General features: G+C 45.5%; 3 protein-coding genes across 3 annotated transcripts; all 3 read left to right on the top strand.

Moving 5' to 3' along the window:
• Positions 1-2,353: 2,353 nt before the first annotated feature.
• AOL_s00097g504 (uncharacterized protein) lies at positions 2,354-4,148 on the top strand (the record flags this gene model as incomplete). Its single annotated transcript, XM_011126337.1, has 6 exons — positions 2,354-2,617; positions 2,687-2,881; positions 2,951-3,002; positions 3,062-3,123; positions 3,189-3,907; positions 3,974-4,148. 6 exons carry the CDS (start codon positions 2,354-2,356, stop codon positions 4,146-4,148), a joined length of 1,467 nt encoding a protein of 488 aa, XP_011124639.1.
• Positions 4,149-14,912: 10,764 nt separating this feature from the next.
• AOL_s00097g503 (uncharacterized protein) lies at positions 14,913-17,444 on the top strand (the record flags this gene model as incomplete). The annotated part of the gene is made up of 4 exons (XM_011126336.1): positions 14,913-15,272; positions 15,337-15,434; positions 15,495-16,262; positions 16,322-17,444. The coding sequence occupies 4 exons, from the start codon at positions 14,913-14,915 to the stop codon at positions 17,442-17,444; spliced, it is 2,349 nt and encodes a 782-aa protein (XP_011124638.1).
• Positions 17,445-20,944: 3,500 nt separating this feature from the next.
• AOL_s00097g502 (uncharacterized protein) lies at positions 20,945-22,085 on the top strand (the record flags this gene model as incomplete). Its single annotated transcript, XM_011126335.1, has 3 exons — positions 20,945-21,038; positions 21,124-21,434; positions 21,501-22,085. The coding sequence occupies 3 exons, from the start codon at positions 20,945-20,947 to the stop codon at positions 22,083-22,085; spliced, it is 990 nt and encodes a 329-aa protein (XP_011124637.1).
• Between the last annotated feature and the right edge of the window lie 203 nt (positions 22,086-22,288).

Raw genomic sequence — 22,288 nt, 5'->3', positions numbered from 1 at the left:
TTCCCGGCTTCTACCGGCTGAAAAACAGTGATATAGACTTTAAAGATCCAGAACCCGAGGTCAAGATCGATTGACTATCGAGATCTATACCATTTTAACGGTTACGAACTGGCAGGGATCGGAACAAAAAACAGCCAAACGAGTGAAATTTGAATGAGGCTGTTGCGTATCCTGAGACCAACTTAGGCAAATTCACTCCCCCCTCCTCAGGCTGGCAGGCCTGCAGATCAAAAAAACGTTTCGATAGTCAGGCACGGTTAGTACATGATCTGTTATACGCAAGAATATAAAATGAGAATTCGCTTGTGTAATTGTGGTGTTTTCGTTTTCATTATCGTCAGATCGACTAGCATGTAAAGGCTGGGGTAGCTGCAGTAACGCTCAGACCCATTGCGGCTTATTTTGGGAGCTAACCTCGGATATTGCCCCATCTGTCGAATTCCACGAAATGGGTGGCACTGCATCCTGCATTGCTTGCTTTCGAGAACCCTGTTGCAAATCTATGTGCCAGTGCGTTCAATACGTATTTAGTTGGAAAAAAAGCAAGAACAAACTCGCAAATTCGACGACGGCTTCGTTATTAGAGTCAGAGATTGAGAGCTTAGCATACTGCAGCCAAGCCTGGAGGCGGGAGACACATCCACCTACAAGACATCACATGGGATTGAAAAGATCGATGTTTAGGAGTGTGGTCTGAGTATCAATTGGATAAGAAATCTTCCACTCAATATTCATCTGCGCCAGACGGCTGGGATCTTCTCCATCCTCCATCCTCATGTCTCGTTAGACGGGCCAGAACAGATATTCGGGACTTCAGCTAGCCGAGTTTGTTAGGTGGAAATGTAGGCAAAGTACCAGTAGAAAAAATTATACGTCAAAATAGTTTAGACGAGTATCTCACTTGGAATATGATCCTCGACGGGAACCAAGTTACCGTCTGTTTGGGAAGCCGGTACTTGCCATTAAACTGGATACGGCGCTATGAACTTCGTACATGCAGCTCGTGAGCAACTGCAGTTCTCTTACGCCCTGGTCATTTCTTGTATGCTTGGCAGATAAGGCGAACCAATGAATCTCGAGTTCCACAGACTTTTTGGGCACCCTTGATCTCGCATGATATGTATCTTGGAGATTGAGATTGGATTAATACATCTGATACCAAGAATCAGCAGACAGACATACCACAATTATTGTTCGAAAACAGACGGATAAATTTCTTGTGATCTCAAACGATGGGAACATATTCTTGGCAAACCTGTAGGATCAGGTGCGAAGTCAGTTTCTTGCAGATAACCTTTCCGGGGTGTATTTGCATGCATTCGCATGAATCTTTGGGTACGAGACAAGTCATTTACATGCTTTTCTTGTTTTCGACTGCTGAGTCTCTTCGGCCGACTAGAAAAACTCGAGACTAAAAGACACCGTTAGCTCCTGCAGATCAATCGCTTCGATTCCGAAGACATGGTCGTTCCTTGGTTCCAAGGATGGCCACGCACCGAGATGTCGATATCGTGGAGAAGGGTTAAAGTTGCTGCAGTATGCCAACTGCCTATATCAATTACCGAGGTGTGAACTAAACCCAAGTGCAAGTAACCTCGATCATACACCATCCCAAACGCCATGAACCCCGCGTCGTCTCCGCAAATAAAAAGACTTCAGAATTTGGGGTGGCAGTCCTTGCTCGATCCGGGGTTTTCTCCACCGCTTTGGCCAATCAGAGCCATCCTATAGCAGGGATTAGGCTTTGGGCCAAGAGTTATCGCGTGTCCTGGCGCTGCAGTCCCCAGACTGGGTGTGGGCCAACATATCCAGATTCGCACACAGTCCTCCACCCCGTCCGTTGGAGCCTTCGCTAGAGCTGAAGGGCTTGTCTGCAGGCCAAACTTGCAGCTTTATCAACCGCGGCGAAGTGTTCTCACCTCGGTAATGGGGGCGAAACCTTGTTCTGGTTGGTCTCGCATCTTGTCGTTCTAGCTCAATGTGGCACACACGCATACCGTCGCACGGTGTTAACATTAGTCGACGTCAAAACAAACTAAAACCTTGGAAGCATACCAGAGACCTATATGGGCCCATTGGCGATCTCTATATCAATGGCGGGTGGGAACCTCTTACATATCGGTTTTTTTCTTCTCCTTCTCTCTTCAGCCGATTGTTACGTTGCTCGACCAGCCTCGACACTTTTAAGTTTGGGAGACAGACGAACGACACGACCCATCCCAATATTCCCTGACTCCAACGTTGATTCGTCTTGGATTGTGCAAGGAAACAGAGAATTCCAACGACAACAACCCTAGACCTTTCTCACGAAATCTTCTTTTTTCTCCTCTTCACTTAATTTTCTTCCTTCACCATGTCATCCACCGACGAGAAGAACGCCTCCGCCCTGGAGAAGGCAGGAATGGACCACGTTGAACATAGATCAGACGACAGCTCCGACTACGTCGAATATGACGAAGCGGAAAAGAGAGCCATAACCCGTCGTATAGACAGGCGATTGGTCATTGTCACTGGTGTCACATACTGCGTCTCCCTTATGGACCGAACCAATCTTTCTGCCGCTTCCTTGGCTGGCATGAACATCGAACTCAAGATGAATGTTGCAAACAATGGCTACGTAAGTATCAATATCTGTCAGCCTGTATCTTCTGATATCTACTTGGAATTTCTGCTAATGACGAATTAGTCCATCACTACCTTGGTATTCTTCGTAACATATATTTTGTTCCAACCTCCTGCCACAATCGCCACACGAAAAATTGGACCTCGTAACTTCCTGAGTGCTATCTGTCTTCTCTGGGGTGCTGTTATGATCGGTATGGGTTTCGTTAAGAAATGGGAAGAACTTATGGCTCTCCGTCTTGTTCTCGGTATCTTTGAGGTATGCAACTTATCGAATAGTCTGATTTCTAGTGTTTGTCTCTCGGGTTTCTGACAATGATATTTACAGGCTGGTTATTTCCCTGGTGCCGTCTATCTTCTCAGCACATGGTACACTCGATGTAAGCTACATTCCCAACAAAGACTCTCTCCAGTGCAGCAAAGCTAACCCCGAATTTAGATGAAATGGGTAAACGATATGCAGTCTTCTACATCGTCGGTTGCGTCGCTTCTGCCTTCGCCGTACGTTTTTTTCCCCTAACGACCCCCCCCTTTTGCATTAAGAAATATTCTAACTTTCAGAGTAGGGCATATTGGCCTACGGACTTATGCAAATGAACGGACTAGAAGGTCTCACGGGGTGGAGATGGATCTTTATCATGCAGGGTGTTATCACTTGTGTCATCGCCATCATCGCCTACGTCTTCCTTGTTCCATTCCCAGATGCCAACGCTCACAAGTCTTGGGGCTTTTTGAATAAGTCTGAGGTCAACTACATCATCCGCAAGGTCAACGATGATCGTGGCGATGTCCATCTTGAGCCATTCACCCTCATGAAATTCTTGGGAGGCGGTGCCGACTTCAAGGTTTGGTGTTTCGGTCTCATCTTCTGCTTCAGCACTACCGTCACATACTCATTGGCATACTTCCTTCCAATCATTTTGCACGGAGGTATGGGATTTTCAATCGCCGCGTCTCAATGTCTCGTCGCTCCACCATACGCGTTCGCCGGTATCTGGATGTTCATCTGTGGATGGGCCGGTGATAAGTACAAGATCCGTGGTCCCATCATTGTCGTCAACTGCCTCTCCGAAATCCTTGGAGTTTGTCTCATGGGTTGGGGTCCAAGCAATGGTGTTAAGTTCCTCGGAGTCTTCTTTGCCTGCGCCGGCGCCAATTGCAACGTTCCTCTTGCCCTCACCTACCAAGCCAATAACATTCGTGGACAATGGAAGCGTGCTTTCTGCTCTGCTACTCTCGTCGGTCTCGGTGGTCTCGGTGGTATCATCGGTGGTCTCGTTTTCCGGTAAGCCCCAGAATTTGCTTTTAAAGTATTTTCTTCGAAAAAGTAGACTAATTTGATTTCATATAGTCCTCAAGATGCTCCTTCATACCGACCTGGACTTTACGCATGTCTCGCGGCCGCTATTTCTACTATTATCATTGTCGGTCTGTTGTCCCTCTACTTCAAGACCGAGAACGGAAAGGCCGACCGCGGCGAGAAGAAGCTGGAAGGTGGCGAGGAAGGTTTCAGATACACCATCTAAACCTATCGTACCATTTGCTTGCCTTGTTCAAGTTTTTGCGCGTATGAACTGTTTTGTCGAGTCCCCCAAGGAATCGTGCTCACGACCAAGGGCTCGGGCTCAAAGTCTCGCTTTTTTATTATTTATCTTTCTAAACGAATTTCTCTAATCGTTCTGACGTCAACAAAAATTCATTTTGAAGAGCCTTTGGTTTCTTTCTTGTTTACGTATCCGATACGACCTTTAACTTTACCTCTTACTTGATTTAATTTAAGAAAATCCTCAAGCCTCGACCCCATCCACATCTACATCATCTACATCATGTTTCTCTGATAATATCCCGCTTATTTCTCTTTCTATGTCTCTCAAGTAATGTACTGGGGTCAAAACCCGAATATGTGTATAGTAGATCACCACTTCCGGAATGATCATACGAAAGGCTCTCCAAAGATGACTTGACGAAATGCCAAAGAATGTGACAGTCGTAAATATGTCCGTGACACCTCACACAACTGGAAAACCTCATGTGTACCGCTTCAGGTAAATTTGCATTCGTCATTTCTCCTAACTTCGGCGACCTACCTAGCTAGGTATTTAATCATCGAAAATTTAACAGTTCAACCAAGTGCTCTAGTTTACACAATTATTAATATTACATAATTGCGACATCTACAGGACCCCGCACAGACAGCAACCTGCACATTTAGTTTACCGCGATAACAGAGATAACGGTTTCAAGCCCAGGGGAGCAGATCTACCCGGTTTCCGGAGCGTGTATGCCACGTGTATTTCTTTTTTTTTTTTTTTTTTTTTGTGAACAGCTTGCTGGTGTAACATAGCTGCGAAGAACAGGTACCTAGGTAAGTACTGTAACAGACCTGTGCCGTCAACACATCCTTATGTGGTATTTTTGAGGTTGACGAATTGTGTTGTTCTTACCAGGTTGCAATTGGCTACATGCAAAACAAGTACAAGTGCTAAAACTGGTACGAGGTCGTCTTTCACTTTGAGGCTGAATTCAAGAAGCCGAGGCTATGCATCGGTGGATATGGGGCCTGGAATAGGAAATCGATAACGTTATGGGGGAAGAAGTGGCTATGAGGGTAAGATTGGGCGATTTAATCGATTTGGTAATATTTTGTGATCATGCATAATGCATAGTATTTACGAATTCTATCTCGTGCCTAAGCGCAAGCCAGCCTGCGGCGTTGACATGATGTGAATTCTCAGCTGGTTGGTAAAAACCACACGGGAAGTGGAGCAATGAAAGGTTGCCTAGTTCATACTTCATAATTTAGTAAGTGAGCATCCTGGTTGTAGCATCTTGAAGACAAAAGGATGATAGCTATCGATAGAATACTTACTATTTTCACTTGAAACCCGGTTATGCATGTAAGTACGCTTCTAGGAACGAGACAAGTAAGTACGTTCTAGATAGTTATGAAACTCTCGTTTCTAAAAAGATAACCTTAAGCCCAGACGTTAAAGTCGATCTAACCGCACTCACTAAGCTTATAGCTATAGTGCTGCACTAGAACCTAGTAGATTAACGAGGCACGGAGCGAATTATCTGTCTGGAAACCAGAGCAGCTCGTATGGAAACACGCCTTTCCGGGGGTTATATTCTCCTTTTCATTCCCTTTTTATATAACAAAAAGCAATTAGACTAAATAATACAGCCTGTTTTATTCTTTCGTTTTGTTTATAACTTTACGAAATATTTAGGTAGGGTATCCTATATTTCCTAGACAAGGAAACATTCGAGACAATTTGTAGCTTAAACTTTCGTTCTGCCTTCATCTAAAGGTGAAATAATATGCTATATACTAGTTGTCAGATCATGGTGGTAAAGATTCGATGATGTATAACACCACGGCCGCTACATTGAAGGTGGTGATGGTAGTTTGCTTTGTCCAGGAACATAACAAAATGTTTGTTAGGCTTGTCTCGTCGCCAGACTCCTCAACTGTGGGTTAGGCCTATGTTCGGAGCTTGGGTCCACGAATAGAAGTAGAATAGTGACGATTAGGGTAGCTTTCCAAGCTGAAGTTAGGACCGCTTGGCCTCGTTCCCAGGGACCGCTTTTGTGACGTCTGGGAACGAGACCAGGACCGCTCACACATGCAAATAGCTATAATTGCCATCCTTCGATGCATCGATGTCTTCAATGGATGTATTTGATGGACTGGACACAGATCCCAGACGTATTTGTCTAGTTTCATCCGTTTTTCCTGCCAGATCGGCGAGTTAGTTATCTAAACCCCGAGCTTGGAAGCTTCCTCAAAGCCCATATGAACATCTCACGACTCCTGAGATCCCGTATATGGTATATGGACCCATCTTGGAACCAAACTAAACCTCAGGGTTAGGTTTACCCTTGCCTGGGATAACACATTGCAGGGTCGACTCTTTCGGTACGTATATTATATTTATATTTTCCGTAAACGTTAATATTGGTAAGTATTATTGAACATACATATCGGATATAAGGCTCACGTCCGGAAGCTATTCAATATCTTGCCATCCAGCATTAGTTCACAATCACATTCCGAGGTTGTATAGGATTGCTGAAACTGAAAGGGTTTCTTCTTCTCGTCTTCTAAACTCGAATATCCCATATGGGCCCATGGAGGCTGATGATTACCCGAGTTTCTAGAAACTACCTAGTGACGGCCCGGCAGCGCCGCTACGGCTAGTCTATATTGTAGAATAACCCACATATGCGTAATTTATGCATTAGTCCAGGATCGATAGAAGGTATAGCTATAGAATGTCTATAACAGGTGTGGATATATATATATATACCCGTAGCTATTATCTGTAAAGGTCAAAACAATGATGGAGCAAATTTACGATTGCAGACTATCAAGGGATCTTCTTTAGTGTACCGCGTACGATGCTTCGGGCATTATAGCACTACAGCTAGATCTACTGTTAAACAACTAGACTAGATCTACTGTAAGCTTTTTGATATCGTGACATCGACCTGAATGATGAGTAGATATAACATATATTCTAATGTAACTACTAGGATCCGAATTCGATCTGATATGATATGCATCACAAGATTCTGTGGTAATTTCTGCATGTGAATCTGTTAACAGCACTGAATGGTATCAACGTTACACCTAAAGCTTAAGAAAGCCCACAGGCTGCGGGCCACTAAACTGATACAAGAATACAGTCACAAAGGTGGCCATTCAAAGCATTCCAATATACGGACTAGATTAGCCTTGTTTTAAAGTATTTAGACTCGCAAAGGGTGCTGTGATCGGACTAGTCATCGTGATCGATTCGGCTTACCTCATAAATTTGGCTATATACATATATATGCAGATGGGCGACATTACAATGCATGTCACAGACCATCGCGATATCGCAAGACCCCGATACCCATCGGCAAAATCTCTTTGAAATTCCGCTCTCCTAGGACCGTGGTGTCCTCCCGTACAAGGTACATTCTATCCGTGTGGGATATTCTTGGAATAGACATCGGAAAGAAAAGGCGGCGATTCTAAAACGCAACGTCGTAGCCAGATTTGTGGCTTTAAATTTATGCACGTTCGGAGTTGACGATGGGGTAGCCCTGACTACCTTACATCCGCCGAGTTCAATCATGCTAATATGAACTTAAGGAGTGTGATTATAGGTGCGTATATGCATACATGAATTTGCGAATCTTCCATAATCCATGTCGAGCATACTAGCTTAAGACAATTGTCTGTACAAGGGCCGCCTTCTAGGTCTGGGTACGAGACAAAGCCGCGCCTAGATGAACATTTATTTTACCCATCGAATCAGAATTGAGGGCAAATGATTTCTCCACCATCCAAATGGATTCCGAGAGCCGTATAGAGCTACCGGGTTTCAAATTCCAACTAATCTAGGGAGCAGCCTAGGTCCACGGACCCTAAGCTATATATACCCCGCAGCTGTGCAGCAACCCCGGCTGCTTTTTCTTCTTCTCAAAACTGGCGTATTCCCGCCGATGGAAGGCGTTTTCGAAAGTTCTTTACCGTTACAGGGGGGTTCGCATGATATTATTTACATTCGAATACGAGTTTTCGGAGCTAGAGGAGTCCCTTCTATTGGCTCTTTAAGCACATAAAACTAAGCCAAGGCGGGACATGTAATTGACATCGATACGCATCGATCAGAGGACCAAACTTTGGATAAAGATAAACCAGGGGTCTGCAGGGCAGAAGTTTGCATAATGTCTCAAGTTTCTACTAGAAGCGGTATGATAACTGCCGTGGCATCGATATTTGCTTTGAAGCTAGCTTCGGAGTGATGCACCGATGGGCTTTATGTTCCTAGGCTATATCTCGAATTTGGAGTTGCGAGTAAGTTATAATAGGTGATGAACAAGACAAATGTGTATTATACTAAGGTATTACCAGGTTGTATGCCTCGTCGGGAGGTGAGTCCGTTGGATAACCAGCTGTGAATGAAATACATCCATGTTTCATGATCATCTATTCCTAGGATTCGTTATAGAGCAGTTTCAAGCGGTGTTATTATAGCCTTACATAGAATTCCGAAATCTAGAGCCGAGAAGTTATAAATAAATATAGATATTATATTACATAAGGAACATATAAGCTCTCCGAGTAGTTGGGACGAGGAGATTGTTATAGTTTCAATATATTCACGGAACAAGTAATCAGTAAAAAAAGGGATAGTTCCGGACCGTTGACTTGTAAGTTCTCAAGGATAAGAGCCCTGGATCCTGACATCACCGGCCATACGCTTGAGTCCCCGTAGCAAATCCTTCAAAGAGGAGCGGAATTTCTATTTACATTACTTTTTCGGAGCATACCCCAACCGGATGGGAGTAGCAGAGCCGGCTATTCTATCCTGTCCTTCCGGACCCATAAACCCGATGACCGCCACACTGCACTAGAATATTCTAGAGACGGATGAGGAAAGTCAAAAGTGATACAGCCTCTTCAGTATCAAGACGAGGAAAATTAACAGAACAAGTGAATGGTGCTAGTAAACATCGACGATATCAATGTGGAATATCAGAAGAATCAGTGGGGACAAGTTTAGCCGATAACATCCCGAGTGGTGTCCAGATCTGGACGACAACGCCCAGTTAATATTGCCACATCAAGAGATTTAGATCAGGTTTAATATACACGATACTGACGGGCCGTGACTTTAAATATTTGGTGGGAATTATCGTATTACACTTTTCTTCCGTTCTAAATTTGCAAATTTGTAACCTCTGAAGCTGTTTGTGCCGTGGTGATTTTCCGGCTTTCTAGCGATTCGTGTTGAGCAACCAGTTTCTCGAAAGTTGCTGTTGTTCTGAGAGCAGCGAAATATCCGGGGCCTCGGACCGTTGGAGGATCTGATCAGTTTATCTCTCAACATAGATTACAAGGCATAAGCTCGGGTACGATTTAATGGATAAGCATAGGGAAAGTTAACGACCCCGCCATTTGAAGGGTTAAATAAACACAACTCTCCGAACCCTGTCCTCCTGATCATCGGCGCAGTGTTGGTATCATGCGATGCTGCGCAACGGAACGTTGGATTTTGCAATGTGGTACAAGGTACACTGGTTCGGAACAATGCGGGGAAATATTAAGAGCACATGTCTCCTTTCAAGTGTGTTTGCTTACATAGTGCGCTATGATGGTGACAATTCGGACCTTTTCCCTTGAGGGGTGTCATGAAGGTAAGTTATGTTACGAGCCGCTTTGAATATGCATGCAGGGTGCTTTGAAGCAGGTTGCAGAAGACTGAGATCGAAAGATCCACACCCACATTCTTACCTATTTACATGTCCCCAGCTGCATCGATGTCACACGCTGGATAGTTCGGCTCCTAGGCCAAATTCCAATGAGATTACATTTTAATATTCTGACTGAAATTTAGATGGGTTGTGGGAACTTATACTGAGCGGTATGGCGAGTGGATGCAGTGCGTACCTAACCCTTTCCGAGGGCTGTTGTATCGATGGTCACAAAGAACATACGTACCTGTACATACGTAAGTACTTACATATGTTCTTACATGACCTAGGCCGCACTCCTTACTTTGAAGACATGCAGCCTTTGTTCCGAGAACGAGTAATTTTGAATCAATTCTCCACCAAGTTATCTCGATCTAGACATAACTCGGGTGCACGGAAGAAGCCTGAAGACACTTTATGCCGACGAGAATTGCTGATACGAAAAACAAGAGGCTTTTTTTCTTTTCTAGTCTGCTAATGGGATCGAAGAGTTTGGGGGAAAATCAACGCAAACTTGCAAGCCCCATCGGATAGAGCAACCGAAGATGTGTCGACCTTGCGGGTGGGTTCCGGGATGCAGCGCGCGCGGAGTGGGCGGTTTTTTTGTAGTTCTGTGGTTCGGCCGGCGCCGGAAAAAGCTAAGTGGGCTGCCAGGCCTAAGTGCTGCGCCCCAGGGAAGCGCTCTTGGTGGGACGGACGGACCTCTGAAGTAACTGATTATCGGACAATCTGGCTAACTGAGGGGTCACATTCTCTCTACGGTTAACGGAAGCGCAGATGAGGAAGGGGGCAACCTCGTGTTTGTGAAATTGTGAACCTTAGTATTGCGATCCAAACTGCTGAAAACGAAGACTCGAGCAGGCCTTAACAACAATGATGCAATTGTAAAAGGAAATAGCAAGGGTTTGTATATTATTCGGCAACTTTGGTAAATAAAGCAGTATAAATCTAGAGATCAATCTTTGATGTCGGAATCATTGGCCGAAACAAATAGAGTCAAGATTGAAATGCTTATCCGGCAGAAAGCAAGGTCGATTCGCTGGGGTTTTTGCCGTCTCCGCCGGGCCCTCGCAGGGTTATGTGAGCAAGCATAGCAGAAAGTATCTACATAACGCCATTACCGTTTGGTCCCAGTTCCAAGGTCGATGTGGGGGCAGCGATCGCCTCAGGAGGGAGCAATTAAGCGATTCTCTTAAGATCGATCAAAAGCTCTCTTCCTCTCTCTCTCTTTTTTTTATGACACCACTATATAGATAGTGGTATATATCTGATCTGCGAACATGGTAGATTCACTGCACTTGCGGGTACGGACGATTATTGACTTATTACCCACGCTCTGTAATGAATTTGTTTCATGAAACGGATCGTGATAGGTACTTCGGAAGCAGCCGTGGCTTAAAAACTAAAGTGTCTGACCTTGCAGATTTCACGCCCCTCATTCGCCCGTCACATCCATTACAACTATGATCTTCGCATTCCTCGTTTACTCCGCGGCCGCATCCACGTTCCGCGTGATCTTTTGCCGTCGACCTTGAGCTCCACATGCTTTGCTCCTCAACCATCCAGTTATAGCTAACTATTGAGCTCAGACATCGTTTTTAGTCAGAGTGTTTGGGATTAAACGTGGTAAAATGGAAAGAAAAAAAAAACCTTGTGTTATACGCACAGTTCAGTACTTGGTATGCTTCTTGAGGCCGTTATATTGCATACACAGTATGTTCGGTGGAGTTCTTTAGGGATCTGGACAAATTAATTATGTAAAATTTCAAGGTCTTGACTGAGCAGCTCGGAGGACCATGGACGCCATAATCTTTAGTTGGGATGTAGAGATTGGGGTAGACCGAAATTCGGTTTGACATATGGGCCTTAACGGTCTCGACTTGAATTTCGTTGACGGAAGAGGAAGCTCTGTGGGTCTGTGCTCCCATAGTTCGAAGCATCGCCTCAACGCCTGGATACCCAGGTTAAATTTTTCATGGAGTCTTTGATTTCGGAAGTTGTAAAATTGCAAAAAAGCGGGCCAATTTGAAGCGCAGAGGAGGTAAGAGGCGAACAAATGTTGGTAATTAAGCCTCTCCTTGTAGCGGCCGAATTACTCGCATTTTTAATTTGGCTGCGCTGGAGTTACATATCCGCAATATATTGGAAGGTCTCAAGATATTGAAATTTCGAAATGGTTTGGGGTTTTCAGCCCTGTACACTTTCGTGCCCCAAGAGCGACCCTTGCAAGTGTTTACAGTGTGAAGCTGTTCTCATTTTTCGCCGCTTTATTATCTTGGTGTGTCAATTAGTAAGTATCACTCGTTACTTCAAGAGCCATTCGCGCGTGTCTTCCCTGACATGTCGACATGGAATTCTGCATGTAGTGCATGTCGGTACCCACACCTGGCACTTTCCGAGTCGAGGCTATCAAACCGTCGTTTCTTGGAAAGATGTTCATCATGCACCACAAAGCGCCGCCTGTTTCTGCTTGATGAGCTCGAGATTGGAATGTCAGAAAATCACGGATGATACGGCTCCAGGGTACGTGGAAGCATACGAGTTCAGCCAACCGCAGCAGACTTAGCGTTTCTTCGCACTGGAGATAGTGCAGAACTCCTTTCGAAAATGAACTGATGTAAAACGACGGCTGGTTGGGACAGAAAGATCCAGATTGGATTTTGAATCTAGGTTGTAATAGTCGGTCTAGTTCAGAATGTCAAAATTGCAACAAGTGGGTTTTAGGGAAATTTCAAGATTATCCCATGGACCCGAACCTTTTTTTTTTTTTTTCCCTCGCCTTCCCCTAGAACGTTGACTGGTGGGCGTCACAAGAGTCCTCGATTTTCGAGTAATCTTATTAAGTGTTCAGAAATCCGACACAGCCTTCCCACGCCCAGCGCTGCACGGATTGCCAGTTCCAGAAACAAGCTCGGTTGGAACCCCATCTTTTATCTGGGCGCCTTGACCTCGCCTTAGTCTTCCCCGGACCACCAACCGGTTTGATTCGATTGTGAGGATCGGATTCTACATACCCTTATCATACATCATAAGGTGTCCGTTTCCGCGGATTGGGGATAGGTGCATAATCGAATCTTCTTAGGAATGAGACTCGGGACTTCGATTTTGATTCAATTCCCTCGATATAATTTATCTACTTGAAGTAGTTAGCTTACTTGAGGGACAGAGGGACAGAGGTACAGAGGTACGGAGGTACAGCACATGTATATACTTGCATACATAAGCAAGTCTCTTCTAGAAGATTTACTGCGTATGATACTTACCTACTTCATACCCTGATTTTATTAGCCTCAAGGATATCCTCGGTCGGGGCGTCTTTCGAGTCGATAATCTGCACATCTACCTACATGCTTCATACATACATGCATTAAATACTGACATCGTCGATATCACCTCCATGTTTGCCCGTCTTGTCCTGTCCATTAACTACTCTGTAAATTTGCAACATAGCATACCAGTACTGTAGCTCTCTGGTGCCGGGTAATTAATTGCTTTTCTCATCTTGGTGGAGATTTTTACTCGTCCCATCTCACCGAGTCTGCAATATAGGTATGTAAGTACCTTTTGGCTTGTCGGCCCTGTATGTAAGGAAAAGTCAGTAAGTAAGTATTAGGTATGTATGCACGGCACTGCACTATATCCACCTGGGCTATCAAATTGCCTAGTACCTAGCTCCCTCCGTTCCTTTTTCTTTTCCGTAATTTCTTTTCCCAACCGAGCCGTATGTAACAAGCAAGGAAAACAGATTCGTTAGCCTCCACACCAGCAGGGTGAAAGTATAGTGAGAAGCAACTAAGGACGAAAGGTCAGACAAAGTAAGTAAGTCAGTAGGTGGGAGGTAGGTAGGTAACTTACATGCAGACATACATGCTTTGATGGTGCAGTGTTTGCGAAACGACGCCAGAAACTCAGAAGAGGCCAGCCCTGCCCTGCCCTTTTAACCCGGCCGACGGCCATTCTTCCCCCAACTCCATTTACCGCACAACCGCACTTGCGCCAGAACAACTTCTTTTCCCACCCACCTGCCTGCCTACCTGCCTGCCTACCTGCCTGCCTGCCTACCTGCCTGACTGCCTGCCCGCAAGACTTCTCCCCAGACTTCATACTTCATACGTACTGATCCGAACGACCGCAAAAAATCCCATCGAGCCCACGACTTTCTCTTTCGATTTTAATATAGAACCGCCTGCAGCCTGCTAGATTCCCTTTTATCGCCAGTAGCGACGGTATCAGAGGCCACTTCCTTATTGTGGATGACGACAGAGATGAGAAACACCTACTCTGCATCTTCACCTCGACGTCACATAGCAAAACTCCCCACCGAACATCCCTAACAACTATTATCATCGCATTGGCCCCTCTTCACCTCGAGCCAACATCGCATATTCACCCACCCCGAAATCTCCAAAGTATCCTCCCACGGGATACCAATATCTTGAAGCATTCCGACAACTTTTGGACATAAGGTCACACCACTTTGCATAGTCAATTCGTTTGACCTTAGCGTAATACTGGAGTTTCCGCAACAAGAAGACTAAGCTTTTCTACATATATCTGTCGTCGGGAAACTGGATCGCCACAAACAACATCCGTGATTGAATCCTTTTTTTCTTCTTCTCTGGCAGGTATCATTTTCAGCCTTCCTGTGTAGAGGCTGGAGATCGTAAAATCGACCTCGCCAGGTTCATTTTCATTTTGCCAGCGGACCGGTTCGCTTACGCATCTCGATGAATGGCCTAGCAAACGGGAAATTCAAGGGAGTCTTTGTTAAAATCCCTTGCTAGTCAGATCACGTTGTGTTGTGTGTCCCGGCACTTGAAGAGAGAGAGAGACGGAGAAAGAGAAAGAGAAAAGGAAAGAGACGACATTTTACCTTGATTTCAATTTCGACTTCGACAATTTTACTGAACCCGTGTTCGACTGGTCCAAGAGTCGGCGACAACGACAACGTTAAAAACCATAAGAAACAGGAGTAGGGTTAGAAAGGTCATTAGTGTTTTTCAGGGCTGGATCAGTCTCCAACTAAGAGCCCAATGGTCACCATGCGGGAAGTCCCTAGTCAGTTTGTGAACAGTCTAGCGCCGCCAACTCTACCTCCTCCCGCTATATCCCATTCCACGTCGGGGTCTCACTCCAGCATGCATTCTTTTGACTCCGGTTCTCCTAGGAGTCACCTATCGGGATCTAGTTCTGGCCATCATTCGAATGTCGCTCCCGTCAATAACACTTCCACCTCCGCTGGGTATGGCGGCTCAATACATTCGAATTCGGCCTCACCCGTGACCCATCGAGAGAGCCCTAATCTCTCGTATTCGCACCCTGCAACATTTGGGCCAAAGCGCGCCTACCGTCAGAGGAGGAAGGACCCTTCCTGTGATGCATGTAGGGAACGTAAAGTAAAGGTAGAAACTACCGCCTTTTAAAAATTCGCATATTTAATGGAGATGCTTACCTTATCTCGACTAGTGTGATGCTACCGATACTACTAGCTGCTCAGAATGTTCTTCACGGAGCGTGAAATGCCAATTTACAAAAGAAACAAATAGAAGGATGTCTTCTATAAAGTAAGCTGCCGAACCACCTCGCCTTTGGGAAATACGCGCTAACAAAACAACATTTATAAGGCAAGTGCAGGATCTTGAGAAGCAATTGGCTCAAGCGAAGGCTCAGATTCAATATCTGAAGACAGCCTCAAGGAATAACTCAGCAGAGTCCGCTTCTGAGATAAATCTAAATATTCCAGAGCTTGGGGCTGAACCGCCAAAAAGAACGCCACCACCACCAAATCCTAACCTAGCTAGCATCCGGTCTCACCTAAGAGACTATTGTCGCGGTGTATATCGACCACCACCACCATATCGAATCAATGGACAGCAGAAGCAGTTTGACCCACCAATGCCGGAGCTGCCCCCGAGGCCCGTGGCTGACCATCTCTTGACTCAATTCAACGCCACAGTTCACAATGTGGTCCCAATACTGCACTGGCCGACATTTGCATCCGCATGCGAAGCGCTTTATCAACATGGGGATTTGTCAAAAGTTTCGCCTTCTTGGTTGTCAACATTTTTTGCTGTATTGTCTTGTGGTCTTCTATTTACCGCCGATGCTAATATCCTGGCAATGTACCCGGACCGTGGCAAGAGTTTCAGTATGATATCTCGGCAGTTGACGGATCTTTTCAATGATGAGTTTTCGATCGATCATGTTCGGGCAGCCTTGCTTATGGCTGTTTACCTCACGGAAATCAACTGCAAGAGCGCTGCTTGGACATGGCTTGGATCAACCGTCCGAATTGCGCAGGATATTGGGTTGCATAGAGAAACGGGGCCGTGGCCAGTGATAGAAGGCGAAATGAGGCGAAGGGTCTGGTGGGGTGTTTATGTTTGGGATAGGTATGTTCAGAAGGCCGGAAAACTCGAGATTAGGGAGAACTAACAGATGCGCTACCCAGGCTTCTATCTGTTGAGATGGGGAGACCCTTGATGATATTGGATGCCGATTGTGATGTTGGTTTGCCATGTCCGGTCGACGACCATTTTATTTATGACGAAGGGTTTATGGTACCAAATGGAGCACCGGAGCCAGCCAATTACCTCCTCACAATCATCCATGTCGTCCGATTAGTCCCAGCTTTGTTGAAAACATTGCAATCATCGACATTGTCACCACAAACCCTAGCAGCATTCGACAATCACTTTAACGCATGTCTCAATACCTTTCCATCCCATTGTCAGCTTCAAAGTTCGCAACCGTTGGACGCTCGGTCGCTATCACCTATTACGTATTTGCAGACAGCCCGACTTGTACTTCATCGACATAATCTTTCCCCGATTCAGGCGGCAGATGTTCGTTCCGCGGCAGTTTCAGCTTGCGTAGATATTGCAAAGGACACAGTCCGATTTTTATCACGATCTATGCAACCTCATTCGCACGCATGGTCTCACAGCCTGGCGGCTGCGGCTACGACTCACATCTGTCTCCATATTTGGCGCTGTATTCTTTTCCTGTGCTTCAGAGCTCAGTACAACGATGCACTAGTATGTGTCAATGCTTGTTCGGCCATAGGGGATGCGCGAATAATCAACCAAAGAACTGGGAGGTACATATATGGTTTTTTGAAGATGCTTGCGGAGAAAATCTATCAGGGTGGCCGAGAGAGCGTTGAAAGAGATGAAGGTTTATTGGCTCTCGTCTCAGCCGATGCCCAGGGAAGTGCGGAGTCTTCATGGGTGTGGGCTGGCAGTGAGACTGGTTTGGCTTTGAATTCCCCCATGGAGAAGGAAAGGGAGCGGGAGAATCCACGACCATCTTCTGCCCAAATGCAAATAGATGATGAAACCGACCTTGACGACTGGGGTGGTTGGAGCCAGGTCGAGCAAATCATCCAACAATTGAAGTCTGACCAGGAGGCAAGAGAACAGCACGAACAGGCGGCTCGAGACCTTCAAAGCCTCGGTTCTACGATTGTGCACCACACGAAGACCCCAAATTCCTCTTCCGGACCTAGCACCAGCGCTACACCGACGGGCCAGAGCAGCGCCACTTCTAGGATGACCATTGCGAACATAATCTAAATCATTCATGACATTCCTTGAAATCTTTAGCGACTATATCTTTTTTGCTTTATTTACGAATTTCCCGTGTCACGGGGTACCTCTCCAGCTAGCTCTTCGGCATGAAGTAGCCGAGGGAGCTAAGGTCAATGATCCATTCTCCACTTTGCATACATCGCGGCGCCCTACTGATGATATTCGTCCACGTACGATCTTGTTGCTCTCCCCAAATTTATTTATTTATTTTTTCTTCAAAATTTTTTTGACCATGTATTCTCTGTGTGAAACACATTTAACCGGGGAGTGCCTTCGGTGTCGCTGTTTTGCCTCTTCCTACTGCTTTTGATCTCCGCCCCGCATTCTTAACCGTCTACTGTCATTTACCGCCTCTAGCATGTTTATCTGTAAATCAGCTTCCTATTTTCCCATACAAAGATATTCTTTATTGATGATTGGAGTTTTTGAGCTTTATTCTGATCCTGGAGATTACCTCGTTGGTGGTGCCTATTCGCTGAATGTTTGTACAACCCTCGTTTTCCTCGTCTTGGCCCAACGAATGTCGCATGTGCATCAGACACCTGCCATGACGGCCTTGGAAGGCCGCCCTGCCTTCTCATTTAGTCAGCTGGATTGAACCTGTTGCAGTCGCTTTATTTGAGCTCCCTGGTTTTTAGTGTTTCATCTTTTCTAACGACTATACTTATGTTCGATAGCTTGATTTCTGTTTACATAAAATCTATAAAGTTGGCTTCGGCATTCCTTCCGAGATTGAAACCTAATTGATCCTCCTATCTTCGTTCATTCCCTGGTGAATCGGATCCAAAACCATGATCGGTCTGAGGTTTCCTTTTGGTGGAGAAGGGCGCTTCTATTTCCTTTTTTTCGAGAGCTGAAAGGAAATCATTCATGTTCAACATGGCAAGGTTGTTGCACAGCCCCAATCCTCCCTCTTAGTACTTGCATCATTGCATAAGGTACCCACTCTAGACCTGAAGCAGATGACAACCAAATACCTCTAATACACCATGACCCGTGGGATTTTTTTTTATTTTTTTATTTTTTTGGTTTGATGCTGTCACATTTCTTGAGCAGGCTACAGCTAGCGTAAGTACTGGCCTTGCAAGAAGCTCTAAATTTCGGATCTGAGCCCTAAACTGTCACGACCTTCGTTGCGCTCGTGGCATCTTTTGAATCCATTCCTCTGTGAACCAGACGTCCCGATTGGCTGGGAAGAGGAGGGTATCGTCGACGCACATTTGACTTTTGACTCTCGCATCTTCTATCCGGATTGCACCCGAGCTAGTTACCTTCCGAGCTCTCCGGATTGTTTTTTCTTTCCTTTCATTCCTTCATTCCTTCTCTTTTCTCTTGACCTTCCCGCCCCTTCTTTTGGAATAGGATTGAATGACATGTGCTCACCCCCTTCGCGAGCTCGCTTTCTCGCCTCTTGGTAGACAAGGAAAGCTTAAATCGTTGAGTGTACATATGTGCAGTCTAGGATGGACTATATGTACCTAAGTACCTATGTACTCACTTTCTTACATTTCCCTGTATTGCTCAGGAACTGCATTACTAGCTGGCAGACATGCGGGCTCGAGTCGATTACTTAGAATAGGAGAGACCTAGAACTCCGATTTACAGAACCTTAAGCTGGATCGAACCCCACTACCTTATTTTGCTGCGACTTTCTGCTCGTTGTAGACGTAACAAAACTCGAGAATGGAGCTATGCACCCCAGTTTTCTACCCACCGTAGGATATATTAACCAAAGGTCTCTTAACAAACAAGTGTGCATAAAGCTCCCAGGCTAAATGCAGACAATCAAAGCCCGAATGCCCGCGTGCCATCCTGAATTTCCAACAAACTAGTTGTTATTTCTGGTAGAATTCAATAGAAACGAAGAGTTTTTTTTCCCTTTCTTGATATCAGAAAAAAAGAACGGCCCATCCATGCTGCTTTGCCCACAGACCTCCGGCCGGTATAAACGGACAGTAAAAACTGTGGCCAGCTCATATTTTCGGGTGGATTATTCCGCGGCCTTCGCAGAAACTGTTAATCCGGTCTTCCTCATGGCGATATTATAGCCTAGTTCCCTGCTGGTTCCCTCAATCTTTGCCTCTGGTATGTCACTAGCTATCAATTTTTTATGAAGGGATATCAAGACCAACCGGCTGATATTGTAATTGCCACACCTTTTGGACAACATCGTCTTCTTGTTTCAAGCAGGTTTGTTGGCTTTTTGAGCTTAAAAAGTTCGTATTCGAAAAAAGAACGGAAGCCTGTCCCCCGCATTGCAGCTTGCTTTGGGACCGGCATATCCATATTTCCTTTCATAATACGATTTGCTAAAGGATGACACAGTCTCAGGAACAACCTTCTTCTCTTTTCCCCCTCCCCTTTCATGGGACTATAGTGATGTAAAGGACCGCTCTACTACGGAAAACGGCTCGAGTTAAGGTCTCTTGCCGACTTGTCGTCACAAGAAATGACCTTTGATGCGGAACCAAAGGCATAAGTCATTCGGACATCGATCCCTTTCTTAGGTATTAAGGTTATTCTAGAAACTGTGAAATAGGAGGTCAAGTTAACGTAAGCTCCTTGGCCTTGGGCGATGGACCTCCGTCAGTTTAAACTTTTGGGCTAAGCGAATGCGTCTTATACCCGCTTGGGAACTGTACATCCGGGCAGTGCTTGCGTTTCGAGATTTCCAGCGATCTGTCTCCAATTTACAACCTCCTTTCGGCGTATCAGTCGACCCTCAAATTAATTCGACTTGATTTGAGCCGTGGAGAATTGGATTGATCGACATACATACACATACATATATCTGGAATTTGAGGCATTTTTTGCTTCTTTTTCTTCTTCCTCTCCTCCTCCTGCTTCTTAATTTTTTTTTCTGGTTTCTCTCCCTAATAATGCACTCATGACGGGGCTTGCTCAGTGGCTATGGCTCTCCGATTGGTTTGAAGTTGTTTGTAGCTTGGCCATTAAGGGTGGTGATGTTGATAATAACATATCCAGATATATCTTCAGATATCTTAGAAGTTGATCTGATCTTGTGTAGTTGCGTTGTGTGACCTGGCCCATCCCTGTACCACGTAGACTTGTTCCGGGCAGATCCTGAAACGTTCCCGGTAAAGTCTTGGCGCGATTCTTCAAACCGTCGCCAAACACACTCACATTAATTGCATGCAGCCGTTCGCGCGCCCTTCTCAAACACCTTCGGTCAAACATCGACAACGTCCAACTCCCCGACATCAAAGCTCTCTCCAAGCTAGAACACGATAGGACACGATAGGACACGATATCATATCATATCATATCATATCATATCATAGCCAAGCTCATAGGCCAAACACGGAGAGAAGGAAACTAAGCCTACATCCAAGCTCGCAGCGGACCCGGCAATCCACTGTGCCCTGGTTACGCTATAGCCTCCCACTTGCAGAAGCCGACACGCCTCGCTATCGGCCCGGGGGGCTATTTACTTGCAGCGGAAAGGGAAGAACCTTGATCCGACAATGGCACAACCTGCCGAGGAACCGCCGTTGGATGAAGTGTTATGGAGGATGCCGTGGTTTATTCAGCAATGGGGGCAGTTGAATAGCAACAATAGTATAATCTTCCTGACCCTTCTATGGCTCGCATATACACAAGCATAGCGGTTGGCTAATAATCACAAACCAACCGGGTGATATAGTTCTTCTGTACTTCTTCAATTCACCATTTTTCGACAGGTCTAGTAATAATTCGTCGTTATTCATGCAAACCCAGACGAATCCTTCATTAAACCACTTGGTACATAACCGTGCAGCCTTTGAGAGTCGGTTGAAGTCAATGATTGGCGTTGAATTCGTTGTCGCTGCCGAAGACCCGGCGAATGCTATGTGGGTTATTAAGAAGCAGATGCGGAGATCACCAACAGAAACACAGCTGCTGGATGTCTATTTCGTAGTCGGAGAGAATGTCTTCATGGCGCCAACAATGGAGAAGGTTATGACCGCTCGATTGGTGAGGCTAGTTCCTAAGAAATCAGAGAAAGCATTGTATTGAAGCTAATAGCTATGACCTCTATAGTTGACTGTTACATCAGACATCCTAAAGGCACAGGAGCTTTGTTCTTCTCTTGTTCATTTTTCTACAGAGGCTGGGTATACATATTTCCCACCACAGCCCTTACAACCTTCTCAAACGGCCTCTGCAAATGCATCCTTTTCGCTGTCCGGCAGTGTTCCTCCGCAATCATCTGCCCAGTCTAGCGTTCCACCACCACCACCTTCCACCCTTAGCAACGTGCCACCTTCATCTGTTGATGTCACCATCACAAAAGAGTCCATCAACATGCAATCTTCACTAGCAGCTAGTCTAAGATTTAGTACCGTACCGGGTGGCTATCTTGATGATAATCCAATTACGGATCCACAACAGCTTATGATGGGAAATAGTCAAAGTCAGGGCCACACCCATAGTCAGTCACAAAGTCAACCAAGCCTCAACAAGGAAAAGGCAGCTGCGAGGGAGGCGTTACCTCCAGTTAGCACTGCTGCAGCCGCTGCTGCAGCCGCTGTCGCGAAGGACAAGGGGAAGACTGTGTCACCGACTAGCCCAGCCTCCAAGAAAAGAAGAAAGAGTAAGGCAGCTGGACTCGGCCTCGGCCCATAGCAAGTGTCGAAGCGTCGGAATGTCAGTGCGCCAATGTGACTTAGCGTCCCTGTTTTTCGCTTTTTCATCCCTTTCAACTGTTTCGTCTTCTTTTTTTTCTTTAGGCATTTGTAGCAATACGCATATAAAGCTGATAGGTACTAACTAATGAAGTCCAATGAATTCGAACAAAAACATCTTGAATAAAAATGCCGCATTATCAG

This window comes from Orbilia oligospora (assembly GCF_000225545.1).
Source record: "Orbilia oligospora ATCC 24927 unplaced genomic scaffold scaffold00097, whole genome shotgun sequence".
NCBI classification, from domain to species: domain Eukaryota; kingdom Fungi; phylum Ascomycota; class Orbiliomycetes; order Orbiliales; family Orbiliaceae; genus Orbilia; species Orbilia oligospora.
Note: the sequence above shows the minus strand (reverse complement) of the source record. Positions and strands in the feature narration are given on the sequence as shown.